The 21583-nt window shown below is 37.1% G+C and overlaps 1 protein-coding gene across 2 annotated transcripts in view; it reads right to left on the minus strand.

Moving 5' to 3' along the window:
- The window catches only part of ptpn1 (protein tyrosine phosphatase non-receptor type 1), a 24022-nt gene continuing 2439 nt past the window's right edge, over window positions 1–21583 (minus strand). The window contains exons 2-11 of one of the 2 annotated variants that reach the window (XM_077223337.1): window positions 15458–15601; window positions 15247–15344; window positions 14706–14796; window positions 14198–14298; window positions 10178–10276; window positions 9873–10010; window positions 9376–9585; window positions 6926–7087; window positions 2366–2538; window positions 1–2260 (exon numbers count right to left, since the gene is read on the minus strand). In XM_077223337.1, the coding sequence (XP_077079452.1) occupies window positions 1984–2260; window positions 2366–2538; window positions 6926–7087; window positions 9376–9585; window positions 9873–10010; window positions 10178–10276; window positions 14198–14298; window positions 14706–14796; window positions 15247–15303 (1308 nt within the window). In that variant the 5' untranslated portion in view covers window positions 15304–15344; window positions 15458–15601 and the 3' untranslated portion in view covers window positions 1–1983. Of the gene's footprint in view, window positions 2261–2365; window positions 2539–6925; window positions 7088–9375; window positions 9586–9872; window positions 10011–10177; window positions 10277–14197; window positions 14299–14705; window positions 14797–15246; window positions 15345–15421; window positions 15602–21583 lie in introns of those variants that run through there. The other variant, XM_077223338.1, reaches the window with a different exon arrangement.

Here is a 21583-nt window from a genome sequence, read left to right on the forward strand (position 1 = left end):
TCATCAGAGATGTACACGTTTATTACCACAGCGTCTGCTCTGTATTCTGTCTGAAAAATAATATTTTAACTGTCATTACATCCAACTGGAAAGCATATGCAAACAAAGCATATGCTTTTTCTACAAAAAAAAAAAAAAAAAAAAAAGATAATAAACATTAAAAAGAACGCAACAGGATATGGGGGATTCTTAAGCCTCAAATACAAAGGCCAAAGATATCTGATGTTTACCAGTCCAAAGATAACTGAAAGAAGACCAACAATGACACAGACAAATATATTTCTCTATATATATGCGTGTAATTAAAGCTACCAAGAAGAGAGACTCTACATTCTGTGGTCCAGCTACAGGACCAGATTCACTATGATGGATGGTGGCAGAACTTTAAAACCAAACATCAACAGCTTCAAAGTGTGAAACATTGAACCTCTACAAACAGGAAAAACCACCCAGTAACCCAAAAATTACCATTCTGGACTGGTCAAGCAGCAGTAAAAAAGTCATCACACAAAGCGAAGTCACAATTAAAAGCTTTTCAGGCCTCAATACACCTAGAGAAAAGGCTTAGTTTGTTTTGAGGTTACTGCATTTGACTTGTTCACAAAATTGTTCAAAAGTAACAGTTCTGCAGCGTGGTTTGATTTGAAGGAAATGTTTATGCCAGTCTGCCGTTAATCTCTCTTGATAATATGACAATAATATGATAAAACAGTAAAGCACAAAGACAGCTCACTGTCACTGTTCGTTTCTCTCTTTGCATTCATTTGGTGCTGGTGTTTTGTTTGTTTTTTGGTTAGTCGGACCCCCTGTGTTCACTGCACACTGTTCAAATCATGTGACAAAGGCCAGAAGCATCTGAACTTATCTGTATTGCAGCTGGGAAATTTTTTTAAATTTAAAAATCAAGAACCTGTTCCATGAATCACTATTCTCTAATGGGGAATATGAGCGAGAAAAAAACAAAAAAACAAACAATACTGTCATCTGCTGGTTGAGCTTTGCCACACTTTTGTTAAATTAATAATCATTTATCCAGGAATGAGCTAATGCTTAGATGAAAACACTGAGGGATTCGCACTAAATGCTGTTCCATCATTAAAGTTAAATTGCTTTCTTTCCCTCGATTTCCAAAGCTCGCTTTAAATTAAATTTACCCACATTTGGGGGTAAAGACCTATCAAATGCAGAACGTCAGGTCTAGTAAGACAGCTTGACTGATTTTAAGTGAGTTTTAGAATTTTTATTAAATGAAAACTAAAATGTGAGTTCTTGTGAAATGGCCACAGTTCCTTTTATTGCATTGGGCCTCTGGAGGACCAGCAGATCTGCAAGATTGGATCTGACTGAGGTTTGACATCAGCTCCAGCATTTTAAATGGTCTGAACCTTTTGGAAATGGTATTGACAAAGAAAACAAATTAATGAGGACACATAGAAATGCCAGTGTAACCTTTGGCATACACACAAAAGCTGGGGATGGAAAAAAAAGAAGACAACTCGTGTCCTCCCCTATTAGGTACACCAGATTTGTGTGTTCAGCATGTATTATGAGCTCACCTCCTGTGCAGCTCCCTCCGAGACCATGACTGATAGTCGTCATAAAATACAAAATGCCATATGATTGAGATACATACACACAAAAATTTCCCTTACTTACTGCAGCAATAACAGTCTTTTGGATTCTCTTTTACCTGTATATAACGTCTAGGTAGCAACACCTGAATTGTGAGGCCCTGAGGTTTTAAACGGACACACGTTTATTAGATTGTGTGTAAGAGTGTGTATAGAGGGAGACGACAGCAGTTTGGCAGAAAAAAGCCTCTATAACTCTTCCCCAGAGACACTTGGAGAGAGTGAGATGGGCTCAGCTGAGAGAGAAAGGTCCAGCTGAGAATGTGTGTGTGTGTGTCTCTCTCTCTTTTTCCATTTCCCACCAATAGCCAGCAGATGGAGGGATAGAGAAAGAGACGGAAAAGACAGGGCATCAGTGGAAATAGGTGCGGTAACAGACATAAGCACCTGCAGCCAGGACTGTGCACATACACACACTGGCCATCATGGGGCTCCACACTCCACAGGCGGGAGCAGGAACAGCCTCTTCAGTGGGAGTCTTGGGCGGAGACCGCGCAGGTTTGGGAGGGGCTTCTCTTGGAACGATTGGGTCGTCGGATTGTTCGCTTGACAACGGCGTCGCTCCAACCTCACCAGCTGTGACCATCCGTCTGCGTAGGTCCGGCCCGTCTGTGAATGTCTGGGGTGCACTGGAAAAACAGCAACAAAAAATGTTTGAATGTGGCTGCTGAGTGTGGATGGGCACAACCAGAGAGAATATATTGGGAGTACATAAAAGATATTGAAAGGCTGACCTGTTTGCACAGATTTCTGCACTGTTTTTTATGATCTCAGTGAAGAAGTGTGTGGGGCCAGAGTTAACCAGGTCGTCTTTGCCGTTAGGAGGATCTATTGGGGGCCGTGGCCTGGGAGGAGGAGTGAATTCAGGGGGGAGATCCTCCTCATTTGATAACTCCTTCCAAGACACCTACTCGCACATGAATACAAATACTTCACTGATCAATATAGCCTACCAGAAGTGGGCGGTATGAACAAAATTTTACATATCATGGTAAAAGTATTTTTTTGACAGTAAAGGTAGGCCTATATCATATGATGATATGTCTTTTTCAGTTATATGATTTAAAAATGACAGGGATTTTTTGGCATTTTATGGCCAAATGGTAGGATGAATAATTTTAACATTAAATTAAATGGTAAAAATAAATAAATCAAATTAATAAATAAATAAAAAGTTGTAAAATGGTACACTAACATTCAAAGTTTGGGGTCAATAAAAAATGTTATTCAACAAGGATACTTTAAAGGTTTAGTTCACTCAAACATGAAAATTCTGTCATTTACTCACCCTCATGTCATTCCAAACCCTATAAGGCTTTCGTTCATCTACATAAGAAAAATTATGATATTTTTAATAAAATCTGAGAGATTTCTATTCCTCCATTTAAAGTCTATTCACCCAAAACTCAGACGCTTCAAAAGTTATATAATGTAAAATAATTCCAAATGAATCGAGCTGTTTAGTCCTAGTCTTCTGAAGAGGTATTTATGTGATGAACAGATTGAATTTAGGCTTTTATTCACATATAAACATTGATCAGCAAACATAAACAGAAGCTCAACTGTCCTTGCTTGAAGCACGAGGACAAACCTCATTGGTTCTTATGAAAGCTTAAATGTGTTGGCGTGACACGCAAGAATGAACCTCGTTGGCTCTCGCGCTTGCTTGAGCTTGTATGACCAAATTTGAAAGCTTCATGCACGTTCGCTGAAAAAGGTTTATTTGCAAATAAAAACCTAAATTAAATATGTTCATCATATAAAGCGATCATATCTCTTTTGAAGTCTGATTTAATCACTCGATTCATGGATCTCTTCTAAAAATCTTCATTTGTGTTTCAAAGATAAACAAAAGCCTTAAATGATGACAGTAAATTATGACAGAATTTTCATTTTTAGGTGATCTAATCCTTTAAATTTATTAAAAGTGACAGTAAATACATTTAAAACAATACAACCCTGACATTTTCAATTTCTTTTGAAGTTTATATTCAAAGAATCCTGATGAAAAAAATATATAAAACTTGTTCAGTCAGGACCACTATCATTAAAATACGATTGACAATTAGCATACATTTTGGATTGGCGGTATGGTTCCGTTCTGGGCGAGAACTCCCTGCGCATCCATGCAGCCTAGCATGGATAATGGCAGGGAGAGCAGCAATAGCGTAAGGGTAAACCGAACAGAACCAGCATGAATGCATGCAATATCGTTAATTCAAGATTTTAAGTACAACAATTCGAGAATTTATTCTGATCAAGGGGAAAACCAAATCCTGACTGGACGAGAGGAGGAGCTGGGGATAGAGGAGGGTAATTAGCTCCTGAGAAACGCGATAGCTGCTGATAATACTGAAGGAGCTTATATATGTATACAGTGATAGGCGTCGTATTCCTATAGGTAGACGTGGATCAGCTGAGAGTCAGCTGATGCGAGCTTGACAGACGTGACCTGCCGGAACCAGAACGCAATGCTTGATTTCCACAACCATATTAAAAGGAACACTCCACCGTTTTTTGAAATCGGGGTTATTCACCGACTCACCTACATTTAGATAGGTTGGGCAAATGCATTTTTGTCTCAGTGCATGCATCGTCTTAGTCTGGCAGGCCCGCCGCTAGCTTAGCTTAGCATAATGAATGGAATCCTTTATTGCCGGATAGCATGTAGTGAGTAAAAGTGTTTCAAAAAAAAAACTTACTTACAAAAAAGACTAAGACTAGGCGACTTCCTAGGCAGATATTGACTTGGCACTATATTGGGGGGGGGAGCAAAGGTGAAGCACTGCTACTTGGGCGCAGAGAGATCACGCAACACCTGAAATAAGGCTTGCCACAGAGAACCGGCAAAAGTACTGATTATGCATGAAACGTTTGAATTGTTTATTAATAAACTAGTGTTTTCTATGTCAGTGTCGGCTGTAAAGATAAAGTTGACGATGCAGACTCGCCATCTTCGCAATAGTGAACGCGCCTATAGAGAGAAATGCACACTTCATACGAATTAGCCTACATAAGCAGAGAGTAACCAATTTATTTTAGTTTTTAATTGTTTTGTTTAAAGTAGACATTTCAAGCTTTCTATAGATATACTTCTCAGGTCTGTGAAACAAGTAGCTTATACGCTGAGTTTCAGGTTCATTTATGAGACGAGCTCCAGTTCACGCACCGGCGCCTCCGTGTCCTGATTATATTGTCTACTATATTTTCTTCTTATTTATTAATCCAGGCAATTTGTTGATGAAACATTGATTAAAATGAAGATACAATTTATACAACATGTTGTGATCAAACATTTGTGTGACAAAGATGTGTAATGGAGGCAGGGTGAATGATAGAATGAAGCCCCTTTAACACAGAGATTCCGGAAAATACACGGATAATGTGACCCGGCATTTGTCCCGGGATTGTTTGATTTCGGTTCATTCTCACTGCCAGTGATTTGCCGGGATCTGTGAGTGCGTTCACACACAACCTATAAAGATCCCGTAAAGACACAGTGACGTCAGGATGAGACGTGTATTCAGCGCGGATAGTGAGTAGCTCCTGGTCTCTGCTTCGTTCCAGTTTGCAGACATTTGTTCGTCCTTTCTTTGTTGATGACGAACACAAACTTTCTTCTAAGAGCAACAGAGTCACGCGATGGCACGAGCGTCATCACTATGACACACCCCTTACGGCATTGGTCCTGGCTTTTGTTCACACAGCGCGCGTTCCTGGACTGATTCCGGCAATGTTACTAGGTCCCCAACCCGGCATCGATGCCGGTATCAATACCGGGTCGTGTTTGCGTTCACACAGAAGGCGTTCTGGCAATTTCCCGGCAATTTCCCGGGATCAACGCGCTGTGTGAAAGGGGCTTGAGAATGATACATTTGAGCTGTAACCAAACTAGTTTGCATTGCATGTTCTATTCTAAATTATATTCTAAATACTGTAGCATAATCTTCACTAATGACTTTGTCTTTTTATTTTGTCACGTTATATAAAAAATAACTATTATCAATAAATATATCAAAAGTGACACTGGCAAAACCTTGTTATCTTCTATTACCAGTGAAGGAAGGAAGTACTCAGATCTTTTACTAAAGTAAAAGTAATAATACCATAATGAAAACATGTTTAATTACATAAGTACAATACTTTTACTTAATATTTTAAATAAGTAGTCAGCAACATGTAATAAACCTGAAACTACTCATTATGCAAAATGACCCCTACATAAAGTGATGTAGTTATAAATCATTGGAATACTGCTTGAAGTTGTAATGCAGCGTTAAAGGCAGAATGGGCTTTAAAACTGTCTCTACACCGGACGTGGATGTTGTTGCTCGCGTCGCAACAGCTGTTTACCCTGGACGCGGCAAAGCGCCCGTTACAAAGCAGAACGAGGCATCAGTTTACTGTCGGAGATCACACCCAGTGTGAACAACATCACTGATTATAATGGGTTCAACTGTCTTTTGTTGCATCGCGCCGCTCGCATCTGTTGTCTTGTTCAGGCAGCAGCAGACAAGCAGTCTTAAAGGTAAGTTGCTAACTAGTTAGCAGTGCGGTGGAGACTGTTGAATGGTGATTTAACGCTACGTTGTCACCAAATGAGACACTATAAAGTAAATAAACAATGTCCTTTTACTCTCACAACAAGCTTATCATACTCGTTTGCTACATTAGCTAGCTAGCCATGTTTCATACCTCGTCAGTGGAAGCTAATGTGTGAGCTAATCTTACACAGTGTCTGAAGAGACCTCATTACTGAAGTGAAAGGGTTGGCTGGTGTCACCCACAGTGACCTGGGTAGCCAGTAGCAAACAATGGAGGGTGCTCTGCTGGACAAACTACGTAGTTACACAATTTACAAGCATTTTATCCACGTCATAGGTTCTGTAAAAAAAAAAAAGTTAATATCGGCGGCATATCTGCATCATATACGCTGATACATATATATCTGCGACAGTCTCATATCGGCCAATAATATCGGCAGACCGATATATCAGTCAGGCTCTAAAAGTGATTAAAACAAATAGAGAAGCTATTTTAAATGGTAATAATATTTGACAGTATTATGGTTTTTGTAGTAATTTTACCAAATAAAGGCATCCTTGGAAAGCATAAAAGTGACATTCCAAAACATTTAAAAAATATTTTACAACCCAAAACTTTAGAATGTTAGTGCATCTATCAGCTCTACACCCTGCAACACCCTCAGCAAAGAGTCCAGAAATGAAACATTTCTGAACACCAAAATTAAACATTTCAAATATGTTGGTTTCTTTAACATCCCATAGCATTACCTGTACAGACGTGTCTCCCATGATGTACTTGGCACCCTCTATGACAGCAAGGTAAGAGAAACGCAGCTGATCAGCTGTCTGGATCAGACCCATGCGGTATCGACGCATTTCCAACAATACCTCCTGGATGCGTACTGATGATGGATCTTCCCTCTGAGACATCTGAGAACACACAATAGCAGTTGTTTAGAGGATGTAGGCGGGGGAGGTCTACTGAGCTAAAAAAGAAAAAGAAAAAAATTCTGAAGTGTGCATGAGAAATTCAGACATCCAACAGGTACAAGGGAAGTCCATAGTACTGATACTGCTGTTAATAAACTGAAAAAAAATGTCAAGCACTGTTTACTTCATTTGCATCTCTGCACTATTTGTTATTTTAGTTATTCCCCATTTTAGTATATCTAAGTAAGTTTGTTTTTTTAATTTTATTACTGGTTGTTTACTGAATACTTGAAAGATCGCATTTCAGTTTATTAGTACTGTATATAATATTTATAAATAAATTACACTACTTTTCAAATATTTGTGGTCAGTTAGATAATGTCCTCACTATTCAAGATAAGGGACAAAAATAGCTCTGTATGTCTTTTATATTTATATCATTTCATATAGTTAATATCTTTTTCTCCAAATATCAGCATATTTACAAATATGAGATTGATTTTATACAATATTTCAATAAACAACAAGTTAATATTAAGTGACTTACATTTTAGACACCATATTGTCTGTTTTTGTACTATTTCACCAATGTAAATAGTTCCAAAAAAAAGTCACAGGACTGTTTTGCGTCTCTGCAGGTTAAATGCATTCATGTGGCCTCTGAGCTGCATTAATCCGTCTGTGTAAAAGCATCTAAATGCCACTTCAGAAGCTTCTGTGATTCCTCTGCATTGCAAAGATGAATTTTGTTTGATACTGATTTCATTTGATTGGTACCAGTCCTATATTGCGTCTTCTTATTCTAACTGAATTTATTGATTAAATGTAAGAATTTTACACAAAATATGTATACATTTAATTAGGTTAAAAAAAGACTTTATAAAGACAAAAATGCCCATAAAAGGTAATAAATTCAGTTCAAACTTATTGGAAAAGATGATTTCTGTCACTGCTGCAGTCCTAAATCTGCCAAGGTACCAACACAATAACACACTCAGGAAAATATTGTTTAATTACCGTTATCGATCAAATCCCAGAAAAGATTGCGATATTATTTGTCACTAGTCACACACCCCTTACTTGAATAGACTTCAACTTAGTCCTGGTGCCCGATGCACAGGGAAATGGAGACACCAGAATAAAAATATTCATGATTCTGAGCTGAAAATCCAGAATTATGTTAGACACATAGGCTTGCCCTATGTCACTGAGTACATACATTAATAATGTAGGCCCTTTTTTAAAGGTAAAATAAGACATTAGGCAATATCATGATCAACAAATTTTTACCCATTGCATTATTATACGTTATATTAAACGTTATAAATAGTAGTTCAATGTATTACTGTATGAAACATGTTAATGGTAATTTTTATCTTCAAACGGTTTACTCGCGCTTTCAATGCCGGCATTCATTGGATCTCTTACAGAAAAGCCACGCGCACACAAGACTCTCCTGGTGCTCTCTATGTCCCACATCTCCCACTATTAATGCACATAATTAAACACCTAAAATGCTTTAAATAATCATACTACTAAAACTAAATGTGATATGGTGATTTAAATTATTTTTGTGATTTCACTTTGAAGAGAGCCGCTCCAATTGTAAATCTGTTCGTCGTATAAAGCCATCGTGTCTCTTCAGAAAACTTGGATTTGGATTTACCACTCGATTGATTATATTTATGATGCATTTATGACCTTTTTGGATCTTTTAAGTTTTAGGGGAATGGACTTAAAATGGAGGGAAATCTCCCAGGTTTCATATCTTCATTTATGTTTGGAAGATGAATGAAAATCTAAGAGGTTTAAAAACGACATGAGGGTGACTACGATGACAGAAAGTTACATTTTTTGATTAATTATACTTAAAAAAAAACAGTAAGCTGAGTGCTGGAAAAAACTAACTCTATATCGCAAATCATTTCGTTTACATCACCGATAGTTATCACGTATTTATGTCACGACACCCCTAGTAACAATTCATCTGTACTGTCAATTTTGATCAATATAATGCTTCCTTGCTGAATTAAAGAATTGTACAGGCCCCAAAATATTAAATGATAGTGTATTATTTGTGCCTTTTGTTTTATTGAGTGCCAAGGTATCATTATTCATGAAATTTCATTTGGATAACACCATCTGTCAAATACACAAAGGTCATTGTCATGACAACATTTTTGAATAATATAAACTAATATGCCATTGAGTATACTCCTTTATTTAAAAAGTTAAATATAAATTTTAGCAATTTTGTCCAGCAGTATGGCAGCACACATTTCACTCACCAGTAGAAGGCAGGTGTCTACAAGGCAGAACGTTCCAGAACGGCCAATGCCAGCGCTGCAGTGAACCACGACAGGGCCGTGATCTGGACTCAGACAGCCCGACTCGCGTACTTTCAACAGGAAGTTGAGAAAAGACGCAGGCGACTCTGGCACGCCGAAATCTGGCCATGTTGTGTAGTGGAAATGAAGAATCTCCCGTGTTTCCTGTGTCTTTAAACACACATGACACAACATTAATCATGATGAGTGTGTGTTTGTCTGAATTGATCCTCTAGCATCTGTAGTATCCTGAGAGCGTCGAGTCAAGTCAACAAGCCGTCCAGCTATAAAGAACATTGCATTCAACATTTTTGTCGGAAACCAAAAATTTTGCCAAATGGAAGAAAAATGACTGAATAAACACTGCATAAAATCTCAGTTGAAAATAACAGAATGATAAGTGAAAGAGATTGACGGATGAGCAAAAGCATGACTGGATGAGATGAGAAGTGTCTCACCAACAGATTTTCCAGCTCCAACTCTCGTACTGTGTAGTACGACTTCACATCCTCTGAGATCAGAGTAAGTCTGAAGTTTGTGTCCTCAAAATCAGCCTCCCTCTCTTCTCGCTGAGGCCAGTACTGAGCACACTTTACCTGCACAACACACACACTTCTTCATAATACAACACAAGCCTCACATACACAACTCATGTACACACTCCATATGCATGCTAGATGTGTTTCAGGCAGGTATCCAAAGCGAGTGTGTATCAATGTTACAGGTATGGTACAAATATACAGGTTCGGTGTGTTTCTCTCACCGAGCCTTTCTCTATAACGCGATTCAGCATCACGACCCCTCGGCAGCGCTGCTCCCACACCATCTCCCAGAAGTGACCACAGGTGTTTGGTAACGGACCCTAAATACAAACACAACTTTTAAAACAAGCACAGCCAGTGTACTGTATAAATAATACATTTTGTCCTGCAACAGAGTCCATAAGCAGCAGCATTACCATTCAGTAATATTTTGAAATGCTATTACAATTTAAAGAAAAGTAATGTAATGTCTTTTTTTTTATATATATATATATATATATATATTAATGTAATGTATTCCTGTGATGCAAAGCTGAATTTTCAGCATTATTACTCCAGTCTTCAGTGTCACATGATCCTTTACAAATCATTCTAATATGCTGATTTGGTAATAAAGAATCATTTCTTATTATCATCAATGTTAAAAAGATTTGTGTGGATTAATATTTTTGTGGAAACCGTGATACAGTTTTCTCTTTATTCAAAGTTATTCTTTGAATAAAAAGTTAAAAAGAATAGCATTTATAAAAAAATAAAAAGTAACACTATATATGTCTTTACTGTCACTTTTGTAATGAAATGTATAATTGCTAAATAAAATAAAAAAATTCTTTAAAAAAAAAATCTTACTGACCCTAAAGTTTTTAATATTATGTGAAAAAAAAAATCTTCAGGCTTGACATGTTTGGTGAACATGTCTGTACAGTAGTTACTAAATTTAAAATTCAAATAAATGTATTTGAGACTATTCATTCTGCTTATGAAAACTCATTCACTCATGACCTTAAGTTTCAGTAAACCACACATTTGAGCAGTCATTTTTACATGACATTTCGGGTGAGAATGTGTGCTTGTTTTGTGTGTTTGTGGTTGTAGCTGGCAATGCTCTGACTTGCAGGTTGAGACAAGTCTGCTGCCGTCTCAGAGCATCAGTGCGCTAATTCATCTGTATAATAAAGAAACTTGTCACGCTGACTCAACTCAAGATTTCACAACATTTCCCAGTGTTCTCTCCAGATACAGGAGAGGGAAAATCTCTGGTACATGCCATGAGTTTCAAAATGGAATGTCTCTGTAGTATATCAGTGTGTGACGTTGGCTGGAGTATTGGCGGCCTAAGGGACACGTAACACTAACATCAACGCAAATGTCAAAACCAGGATTTTGGGATCTCTGAACAGGGAGTTCCCGATTACTTGCTTACCAATCATTGTTTTAGTGTTGCTATCCAGGATAAGTCAGTGTTTCCTAACCTTTTTGTCTCATGTATCACTAAAGTCCCATCCAAAAGTCAAATACCAATTCATTGACAACAAACCAGTAGTGTTGCTTTTACTCATATTTTACTGTACCATTTAGCACTATTATTTTACAGCTTACAAACAGCTTTACTGTTTGATTTTATTTGATTGGCTAAGACACCTGTTGCGACACAAATAAAGAGAAGTTAATTTTGTGTTGTTTCCAATTTTAATAGTGGCCAACCAATTAAAACCTTTGTTTTTGTAAAAATTGTGTAACGGCGCTGTGAATTTTAGTGATGGTCCCACATGAAACGAATAGCGTTCAATTTTGCAAAAGTCTATCAATGCAATAAACATTTTATGTACGCAATAAGGTACGAGAGGCTAGTGCTGTATCGTGAATAAGTCATGTCCGTGAACACCACATGTTTACGTTGCTAAGAGTGGTTGTTAGGGATGTTGTGTAGTGAATGTGATACATAGAACCATTGGGTGAAGCGATCAGAATCAAGGACTGGAACTAACCGTTTTACCATTTGAATGAATGAATGCTGTTAATGTGTCTGTTAAGACCAACATAAACATTTGCATAAATGTGACAGATTTTTAAAGGAAAGATGGGTGATAAACGTTGTATCAAGATCGCCATAAAATTTACATGGATAACGATGATAAACTCATGGACATTTTTACTCTATATGGATTAATCTAACAGCCTATCACACAGCAGAAACAAACACGGCAACAACCAGTCAGTGCATGTCGCTAATAATTTATTTCTGTGTGAATGAACAGCGTGGTTTCATCTAATACACAAACTCACACACATGTGACGCTCACAGTGTTTTCAGCATCTGCCATCTCAATATATCAGGACATGAACTATCGTCAAATACACGCTCAAACTAAAACCAAAAGATCTTCACAACAAGCAGTCAAAACAAAAGATCGGTTTAACTTCAAGTAATTATGAAAGAAATATGTCACTGCAGTATACTAAAATGTACTTCTCAAAAAGGAATATTATTAAGGAATATCACACAACCAAGTTTTTTTTCATCCATGTTTTAAATTTATACAATTGTGTTGTGCAGCATCTTATTTGACGAATAATAAAAATCCAATATTTTGTTGTAAATTAATTGTTATGGTTTCATTTGGTTTCAAAAGGTATAATTTGATTACATTTTAAAAGCTCAATTAAGTTGTTAAAGTTTACATTAATTTGTATTAAGTCATAAAATGCAGAATCCCAAAGAACACAGAAACATGGAATTTTTCAAGGTCTAACAAATATATGAAAAAAATGTCTTTGCCTTGTGTCTTTTGTCTTTTGAGGCGTGTTTGGGCTCATGAGCAAAACACGTCCAGCAGACACACCACGAAAAATGTAGTAGCACACTGTAGTTAAATATTCTAAGTGCATTAAATGTCTTCAAGCCATGCAGTGGATTTGGTAGGCAGCAGGAAACATAATTTAGAAACATAATTAACCATGGGTCCAAAAAAAACCTCCAAACAAGTTATTTTACTGAACTATTTACTTGTGTAAACGCCACAATAAAAGTACATAGTATAAACAGTAATAACATCCTGGTGGATGAGTGATGATCTTCCAGTGCTGTTTTAGCTGTGCGATCCTATTTGTATGGCGCATGATAAATTAAGACCTGTCAATCTGAGTGATCAAACCAATCCAAGCGCGCTCCAGCTATAAAACAGTGTCCGATTGGTCTCTACACATCGTCCCTATCCACTATACCCACCCACCACACCCAAGATCCATTTTCCATTTGTTGAACTCTCAAATGACTTTGGAAAACATTGCATCATGATTGCGACACAATCGGATCATGGAAGTCCTATAGCTTCAGCCAAGCAGCATGTCATGTCACTCCGCGATCTACACATTGTCCTATGTTGTTTTTGGGCTTATTCGAGACCACCTGCTCAAAAATAAAGATATGTGATCTACTATGATTTACTAAGGCTTTGCAACGTTAAAAACAAAAACTTGGTCCAAAAGCATTATGTGTAATTGTACTACACTGATATATGACACAAGTCTATCTGTTATGTACAATGATATTACCGATCACATTTTCATGTATAGCAGGGGGTTTTTCACGCAATGAAAATGGAGCACTTCTAATATGTCAGCAAATTTAAAAGCACTTGTTAAGTGATGGTCATATTCCCTATATTCACTGTGAAGCCAAGCTTCTAAGCTTTAAAATGACACCTATGTTATGTTGTTAACCAAGTAGTTAGGTAAAGTGATTACTTAGTAACACCCATGCTTTGGATTTAAGAGGTTAAGGTTAATTTAAACAACAATTGATTATTAGAATGTATGTATATTGACATCTAATCTCTTTTCTATATCCTTGTGAAGAAAACCAAGATTTGCACTTTTCTAAAAGTGCCACCTAAAATAAGAGTGATTTAACATTTTCATTCTGTTCATCTGGCATTTTTTACGCATTGTAACACAAATCCCATGTGAAAACCAAATTTCTTGGTGTGAACAGGCATTAATAATCCACATTTTAAGATCTTAAAAAGTAACTAATAATAAACCATAACATTTTCAATTGTGTGAACTTTGTGATATTTTCCACAGGTTATATGTCCCTATTACTATTTTAATGAACCCTTCAGTGCCTTTACACCATCTGTATCATCCTCATTTGTGTGTGCCAGATGTCATGCAGGTGCAAATACAGCATCAGATTCCTCAGATGATGCAAATCTGGGGTGTAAGTGTCAGTATGTCACCTGAGTTAGTATGTAGTTTCTCTGAGCTTCATCCACGGAGATCAGACTGGCATTGATGTAGTCATTATTGCCGATCTGTAGATGAATACGGCTGTGGTCAACTGTGAAAAGAGAGCGAGATTGAGCTGTGGGGCACATCACTCATGATGCTTTGCAAATTCAGCGGTGGAACGATTCTTTTTCAGGTCCTGTTCTCAGTTCCCCACAAGAGAAAAAAAACATCTTCCTGATGAAAACACTCAATTGAAACAGATAACACACACAGGCATTTATTTAATGTGGTATTTTGTGAGCTGAGGACCTTTTCAGGTTGTTGTGGAAAAAGAAAAAGACTCAGAGAAAGAGGAAACCACAACAGTGTCGCTCTTTGTGACGGAAGAGTTAAAAAAGGGAGAGAAAAAAAGACATGACATCTTCAGTGTGAAATGACTTTAACAGCTCACTGATAACAGGCCCCTTCCGTTAGGTGTCACTCACTGTGTCGAACAAGGGGAAGCGGCACACTTACATGGGCTGACGTCTCTGTAGCGATTACGACTTCTGTTTTCTGGAAGTTTGGCGATCTTGCATGGTAAGTCACTGGACTGCTGCCTAATCTCCTACAGTAAAACAGAAGCCTATGAGATGAAAATGCTTCAATCTGTTAGTAAAACAAATATGCGGCAAATGATTTGCTGGGAGAAACTATAAGGCACACGGTCATAAGGGACCACCAGCATCCCGTTTAGGATGCCATTCATTCATCACTGTTATTAAAAACTGCAAGTGAGTCAGAGAAGTAGATAAAGGTGGCAATCCAACTAATAACAGACTTCCTCTCATAACAGACGACCTCATTCCCACCATATCAATTTTAGTCTCCTTTTATAAATGACAAATTCAGGTCATGTCTTTAACTTGTCAACCCATTTTTTTCTGAGTTAAGCAGCGCGATCTGAGCTGTCAAAAAATAAACATCAAATCAAATAAACAAAACAAACTTGTTTTGGGTTGTTATGGATATTTATATCATAGTAATCAGGTATTAAGCACGAGAATCAGTTCTTTACCTGGTAAACGGCGTTCCAGTTCCAGAGCTCATCGATTTCCCGAAACTCGGCTTCCATTGCCGCGTGTGTTCCGCGACGCTCGATAGATAGCTCCCTGACTATACAATTAATTATAAAGTTGATATCGAATCACATAAAATGAAATTTCTTTTAAAGTCTGCTTTAATTTTCTTACAGAACTGTTCTAATGGTACTGTTGTGTCGCCCTTACCGGAAACACGCTGCTCGCTCCTCCCGCAGCACGGCTGTGCGCTGTGCGTCGTGAAAACCGAAAACGCCCCTCTTCTTCTTCTTCTTCTGATTTTTTTTTAATGGCGGTTGGCAAACAACTTTTAATGTGCATTACCGCCACCTTCTGAAATAGAGTGTGGATCAAAATAGCCTTCTTAAGTCACTACTAATTAAACAAATAAATAAATAAATATCTAATACAATTATTAATATACATTATCATTCACTACATTATTAATACACTTTTAATAACAACTAAACTCATATCCTTCTAATGAGCCCATTTTTTTTCAAAAAACAAAAAATTGCTCTATACCCCACATTCCCTGAATTCAGTTGTAATATTTCCTTTATTTCAAATCTAATTTTTTCTTTCTTTCAGAAACATCCTTACCTACTTATAACTACGACAATTAATAATTACATGTTCTAATGTACTACTATTACACTAATGTACTCACTACTATTACACTGCTCACGCAACCCAGTTTCATGTTTCCTTATTATTTTAAGCATACTATTTAATCCAGTATGCCCAAATCTCATTCTCAAAATAATATCCTCTTCCTTTTTATTTCTATTATTTTCTCTCATTCTTCCTACCTTCTTCTAGATACTGTAGAACATTCTCGCTTTTGTTTCCATATTCCACTCCTCCTGCCACTTCTTTTTAATTTCTACTTTGATTAAGCTTTTAACTTCCACCTTATAACTTACTGTCATATACCTCTGTTTTTTTGGGGGGTTTTTTTTAGCATTTTTTGCATATTTGTCTGCAAATTCATTTCCTACTACTCCTATATGGGCTGGAATCCAGATAAATTTTACTATTACTCCAGCTTTATTGATCCTGTAAACAGTTTGGGCTATTTCCAACAAAAAATCCTGTTTAGCTTCTGACTGCATGTTCTTGAAACTGGTTAGCGCACTACTTGAATCTGACTCTGTTAACACTTTGGCTTATACTATTACCCACTCAAGTGCTAAAAGAATGGCCAACATTTCTCCTGTAAACACTGACAATTTATCATTAACTCTTTTATTTAACATAACATAACATTTATTTCTGGTATAATGAACACAGCACCTATACTATTGTCATCTATTTTTGATGCATCAGTATCTAAATAAACATTAAATAATTTTTCTCTAAATATCTACTAACATGAATCCTGTCAATAGTTCTCTTTTTTTCCCCTCCAAAAGGTGCAAATCTACACCTAATTCCCCTAATATCCAAGGTGGGACAATGGATAATGGCACAGTGGGGCTTAACTTTATATCTCCTATCTCTATTTCATTGACTGCATCTCCAGTTATTATCCAACCAAAGCTCTTAATCTGTCATCTTTCCTTTTCTTGACAAGGTTGTAACACCTTCTGAGTCGGATGAATTTCCTTATGCTCTTTTAAATTTACCCAATATGTTAATGCTATCTGATTTCTTTTAATATCCGATGGCATTTCATTCATTTCTACTTGTAATGCTGTGTTGTAATAAAAGCACCACAACAGAGTCTCAACGCCTGATATTGAATTACATCCAACTTTTTTAGTAATGTTCTCGAAGCAGACTGATTAATTATACATCCATAATCAAGAACTGCCCTTAATCCAATATACTGCTTTCAATGAGATCTTACTTGCTCCCCATCTCTACCTCTCAAACATCTATAGGCTACATGTATTATTCTTTTACATTTTTCAACAACATTCTCGATATGTATTTTCCATTTAAGTTTTTTGTCAAACCATATCCCGAGATACTTAAAAAAAGTCCACTCTCTCTAAATTTCTTTCATAAAGTTTAAGTTGAATCTGTCCTTGTATTTTACACCCTCCTTTCCTCACAATAGCCAATGAAAGACTGTGAGTGTCCACGAACTCAGTGTAAAGGCCAATCAGCGCAAAGTAGTGGGGCATGGCAACCACTTCGGCCAATCATACTACAGAGAGTTACCGCTTTATTCTACTGGGCTCTGTAGTTTTTGTAGTTCGGGAAATTTACGCAATAATACACATGTGCGTGATGAGATTTAGAAAAGTGCATCAAGTAAAATGGATCATATTACAACCCAAACTTTCCCTTTTCAGTATTAAAATAAATTAATTTTTGGAATAAATTATTATAGTATAGTTATTTCTTTGCAGGAAGCATTCAATAAAGTAAATGTGATATTTTGTAAATTTCATAACATGAGTTTTTTTGAGAATTAAGGCTTAATATAGAAAAAATATGTCATATTATTTTTATTTAATACAGTGTTTAAGCTAAAATAGAGCAAAGTGATTTATCTAAATCTAATGCATATCAGTGCCATCTGGTGGGAGAAATAAATAAAATCAAGTGTAATACCATAGTGTTACCACTAGATGCCGATACATATATACATAGCAGAGCCCGTCTAACAGAGAGCCTTGGCACTTCCGTTTAGCCCCATTGTATATCATCTTGGTTGCAGTTCCATTAGAATTCCACTGGAGGTGATCGCGGGCGAGTGCAGAATGAATGGGAGTCTATGGAGCAAGACGGCTAAATGTATCCCTTTCTCCTGCTTGTCGTTGAATCAACGTAGATTTTACTGTTGATTCCGCAAGTTCAATATAGATAATAGCCCAAAAGTAGAATGAACGAGTAGGTATAGTCCTTTCGATTTCTTACAGGTTATGTCGTTGTTGGCCGGAACACGCTAGCATTCTGCTATTATGTGACGTCATCATATTTTTTAACGGATTTTTAGAACAGAAAAGTGAACTTAAAATTGCAATTTTCAGCTGAGTGTATTATCTTAGCCCTCCCTTTTGAATTCAACTTTCAAATTACTTGACAAAAATTACATCCTGAGAAAAGTGGATTTCTGGGGGTGAAACCCCATAGACTCCCATTCATTCTGCACTCGCCTGCGAGCGCCCCCGCATGAACAGAGACGTGTTACTGCAGCCAGTCCAGAAACCGGAAGTTACCAGAGAGTGCCAATCCTCTTCTATTAGAAATTCTCTGTACATAGTCACTAGGCTTGTGTAGTATTTCCAGACATAATTATAGCCTTCCTTTATTAGGTTCTCCATTTGGTTATATATTTAGACGTTATCAATCGTGGCGGATTTGTAGAATGTATAACAAAATAAGTTTTCTGCGTTTTCGTATTTGTTGTATTTCCCATTATTTTCCTATGACCATAGGCAGAGATGGGCAGTATTTTAATTAGCCTAAATGTATTTGAAATACCATGTCATTTTGTATTTTCCTTTGACAAAAATAAATGAAATGCAATTTGTAATTAAATCATTTGAGGGACTTAAATTTGTATTTAAAATAGGCTACTTAAAATACTTATTTAAATAATTTTATTTAGTATAAATTAACTTTCATCATCTGACTTAATAGGACCATAGACATAAAAAATACGATTAGGACTACCAAATTGCCTATCACAGTTTTTGGCTAGATGCAAGAAACTCACTGTATTTGAAATACTTAAAACGTTAAACCTCCTATTGACCCTATTTCCAGGTTTCTCCATAGTGGAAGGCGTAATAGTTGGGTAAACTTCCATAGCAGTGAATGAGAGACTACATTAAAAGTATTTTTTTGTGTTTCCATTTGCTCAAATAGCAAAAAACAACAACGCCACAACAGCGTTTTCACATCTTTAAAAAGGAGTTAAAAAATAGAGAGAGATTGATAATGGAAAAAAATCCCTGAATGTTTTGTTGAAATTCATTATTTTTTCACATTTTTTTTGTGGACGCGCGATCTACAGCCAGATTCACACTACTACGTGAGCACGCACGTTTCATTTCAACGCCCATTTATTACACTAGCGTATTTTACAATCTATGGTTCACTGGCACGGAGCAAAGAGAGTGTTTTCAATAATATTCCAATTTAAGTTGAGCTTTAAGCTCGCGCGTGAAGATAAATATGAACTGAAAACGCTCGATCTGCTCCGCGCTAGTGGAAACGCACCGTAGCCTACAGATTCTGGGAGTGTACTGTTGTGGTTTCGCGTGTTTTGCGTCCTTTCAATCGAAATGAAACTGCGACGCTCATGTAAGCCTATGTGAATCCACTACAGAGCATTAGCCTTGCAAGTTGCACTTTCACGTTGTAGCCTACTTTGCAAAAAAGTTGCAGAAAGTGGCAGAGTGTTAACGAGTGAGTTTTTGAGTTTTAGATTTTTTTATTCAGTTCAAAACCTCACAAAACTATGTAGCTATAGAGATGTTATTGCAAGACCAGTCTAAAACCTTGGCATGTTTGCATTACATTTTCCAGTTTTCTAGATTTAGAAATTTGGGTAGACGTAAGAACCCAACGTCAGACTGACTGAGAGACGTTGGATTTTGGTTTGAAATTAAAGTTGGGTTAACGTCAGATCTCAAGGTGTCAGTGCCCAGGGGCACCAAGAGTCTAAATCCGCCACTGCCTATGACAGTTTTGTCCCTCTCTCTCAAAAGTTAAATTGGGAGGGTTTAGAGGAAAGAGTAGCCTACCGATTGACTCGTTGGAAATGGTTGCTACCCCAGTTGTCACAGGGGAAGAGTTTTGGTTGCTAATAATTTAGTGGCTTCTACTCTTTGGCATAAACTGTGTGTATTGCATCCATCTACAGGACTAATTCAAAGGAGGTTGGTGACCTTTTTCTGGTCAGGACAACACTGGATTCGATCAGCCGCTTTTTATCTTCCAGTACAAGAAGGCGGGCAGGGCTCGGTGGATATCAAGTCCAGGATAATGACTTTTCGGCTACAAACAGCCCAAAGAATCTTGTATAATAATAATAAAAACTCTGCCTAGATGGACACTGCAACAGCTATTTTAAGGAGGGAAAATGGAATGAGGGTTGACAAACATTTGTTTTTAATGCAATTGCAAGAGAAAGAAATAGTGGATCTCCCCCACTTTAATAGATCTGTGCTGGAGGCCTGGAAGGTTTTTATCGTATCAAGGTCATCTAATACACCTGCTGGTCATTGGTTGTTACAGGAACCATTGTTTTTTTTTTTTACTCTTTTTTTATCTTCAAGACTGTTGTCATCTGAAAATGTGCGAGCACAACTGTTAATGGCTGTGTGCAGTAACCTGGGACATATCCTGAGAAGTAATTTGCAAGACATAAGCCAAAGAAGTGGTGTGAAATCGATCCGGTTCTTACAACAGTGAATTGCAGAGATATTCAAGGACTTGAGCACAGTTTTTTTGAAAGTTTTTTTTGAAAGACCCAGATGTCATAAATGCCTGGGTGTAGGGATATGGTCATCTTTTTCCCTCAATCATTGTAAGCGCGGCTGTGGAAGACTGGGTAGAAGATGAAAGCTGTTTACTGACTCTGAAAACACCAGTTCTGGAAAGTTTTGATTCTGCTGGAAAGAAATCTCTTTATTTGACGTGTGTTAAGTCTCCAACATGCAATTTTTGAACGAGTTTCTTCAACAAGATGGACACAGTTCTTTGGATCTGACTTTTCTCCTAAAGGCTGCTGGTGTACCCTGTACAAATGTCCGATCGACAAGCGGACCGATGACCTCCAGTGGAGGATTGTAGTACATGGGGCAATAGCTACAAACAAACATGTGTTACACCTCAATCCTAGTGTTGGGTGGTTACCCATTTTGTTCTGATACAGAGTCAATTTTTCATCTCATTGTGCAATGTTCACGATTGGGTAATCTTTTTTATTTTTTAAGTACATTTTTTTTGTCCCTGGGTGAAGATTTTTCTTTTCAATTGTTAATTTTCGGGCCAAAGTATTCATTTTAAATTGGCTATAGGAAAAACAGACTGTTGGGGCAAAGGTCAATAAGCGTTGTGCCTATGTTTTTAGGTTTGATAGCTTGAGGGTGGAGTATGCATACAAGTGGGTGGAATCTCTACCATTTTTATAGAAGTTTATAGAATTATGTGGAATAAATGAAGTATTGTGTACACTGTATAATAATTAATTGGTTTTGAGGTTTAAAAAAGGAAAGTGTAATTTTTGTGTATTTTTGTGTAAATCTTTTGTAATAATAACAAGTCAATTGTAATAATTAAGGTGAACTTAATCTCCCCCGACTCTCTCTCTCTCTCTCTGTCTCTCTCTCTCTCTGTGTGTGTGTGTGT

This window comes from Siphateles boraxobius, unplaced genomic scaffold, assembly GCF_051911475.1.
Source record: "Siphateles boraxobius isolate OS27281-9 unplaced genomic scaffold, OSU_SipBor_1 9, whole genome shotgun sequence".
Classification (NCBI taxonomy): Eukaryota; Metazoa; Chordata; class Actinopteri; order Cypriniformes; family Leuciscidae; genus Siphateles; species Siphateles boraxobius.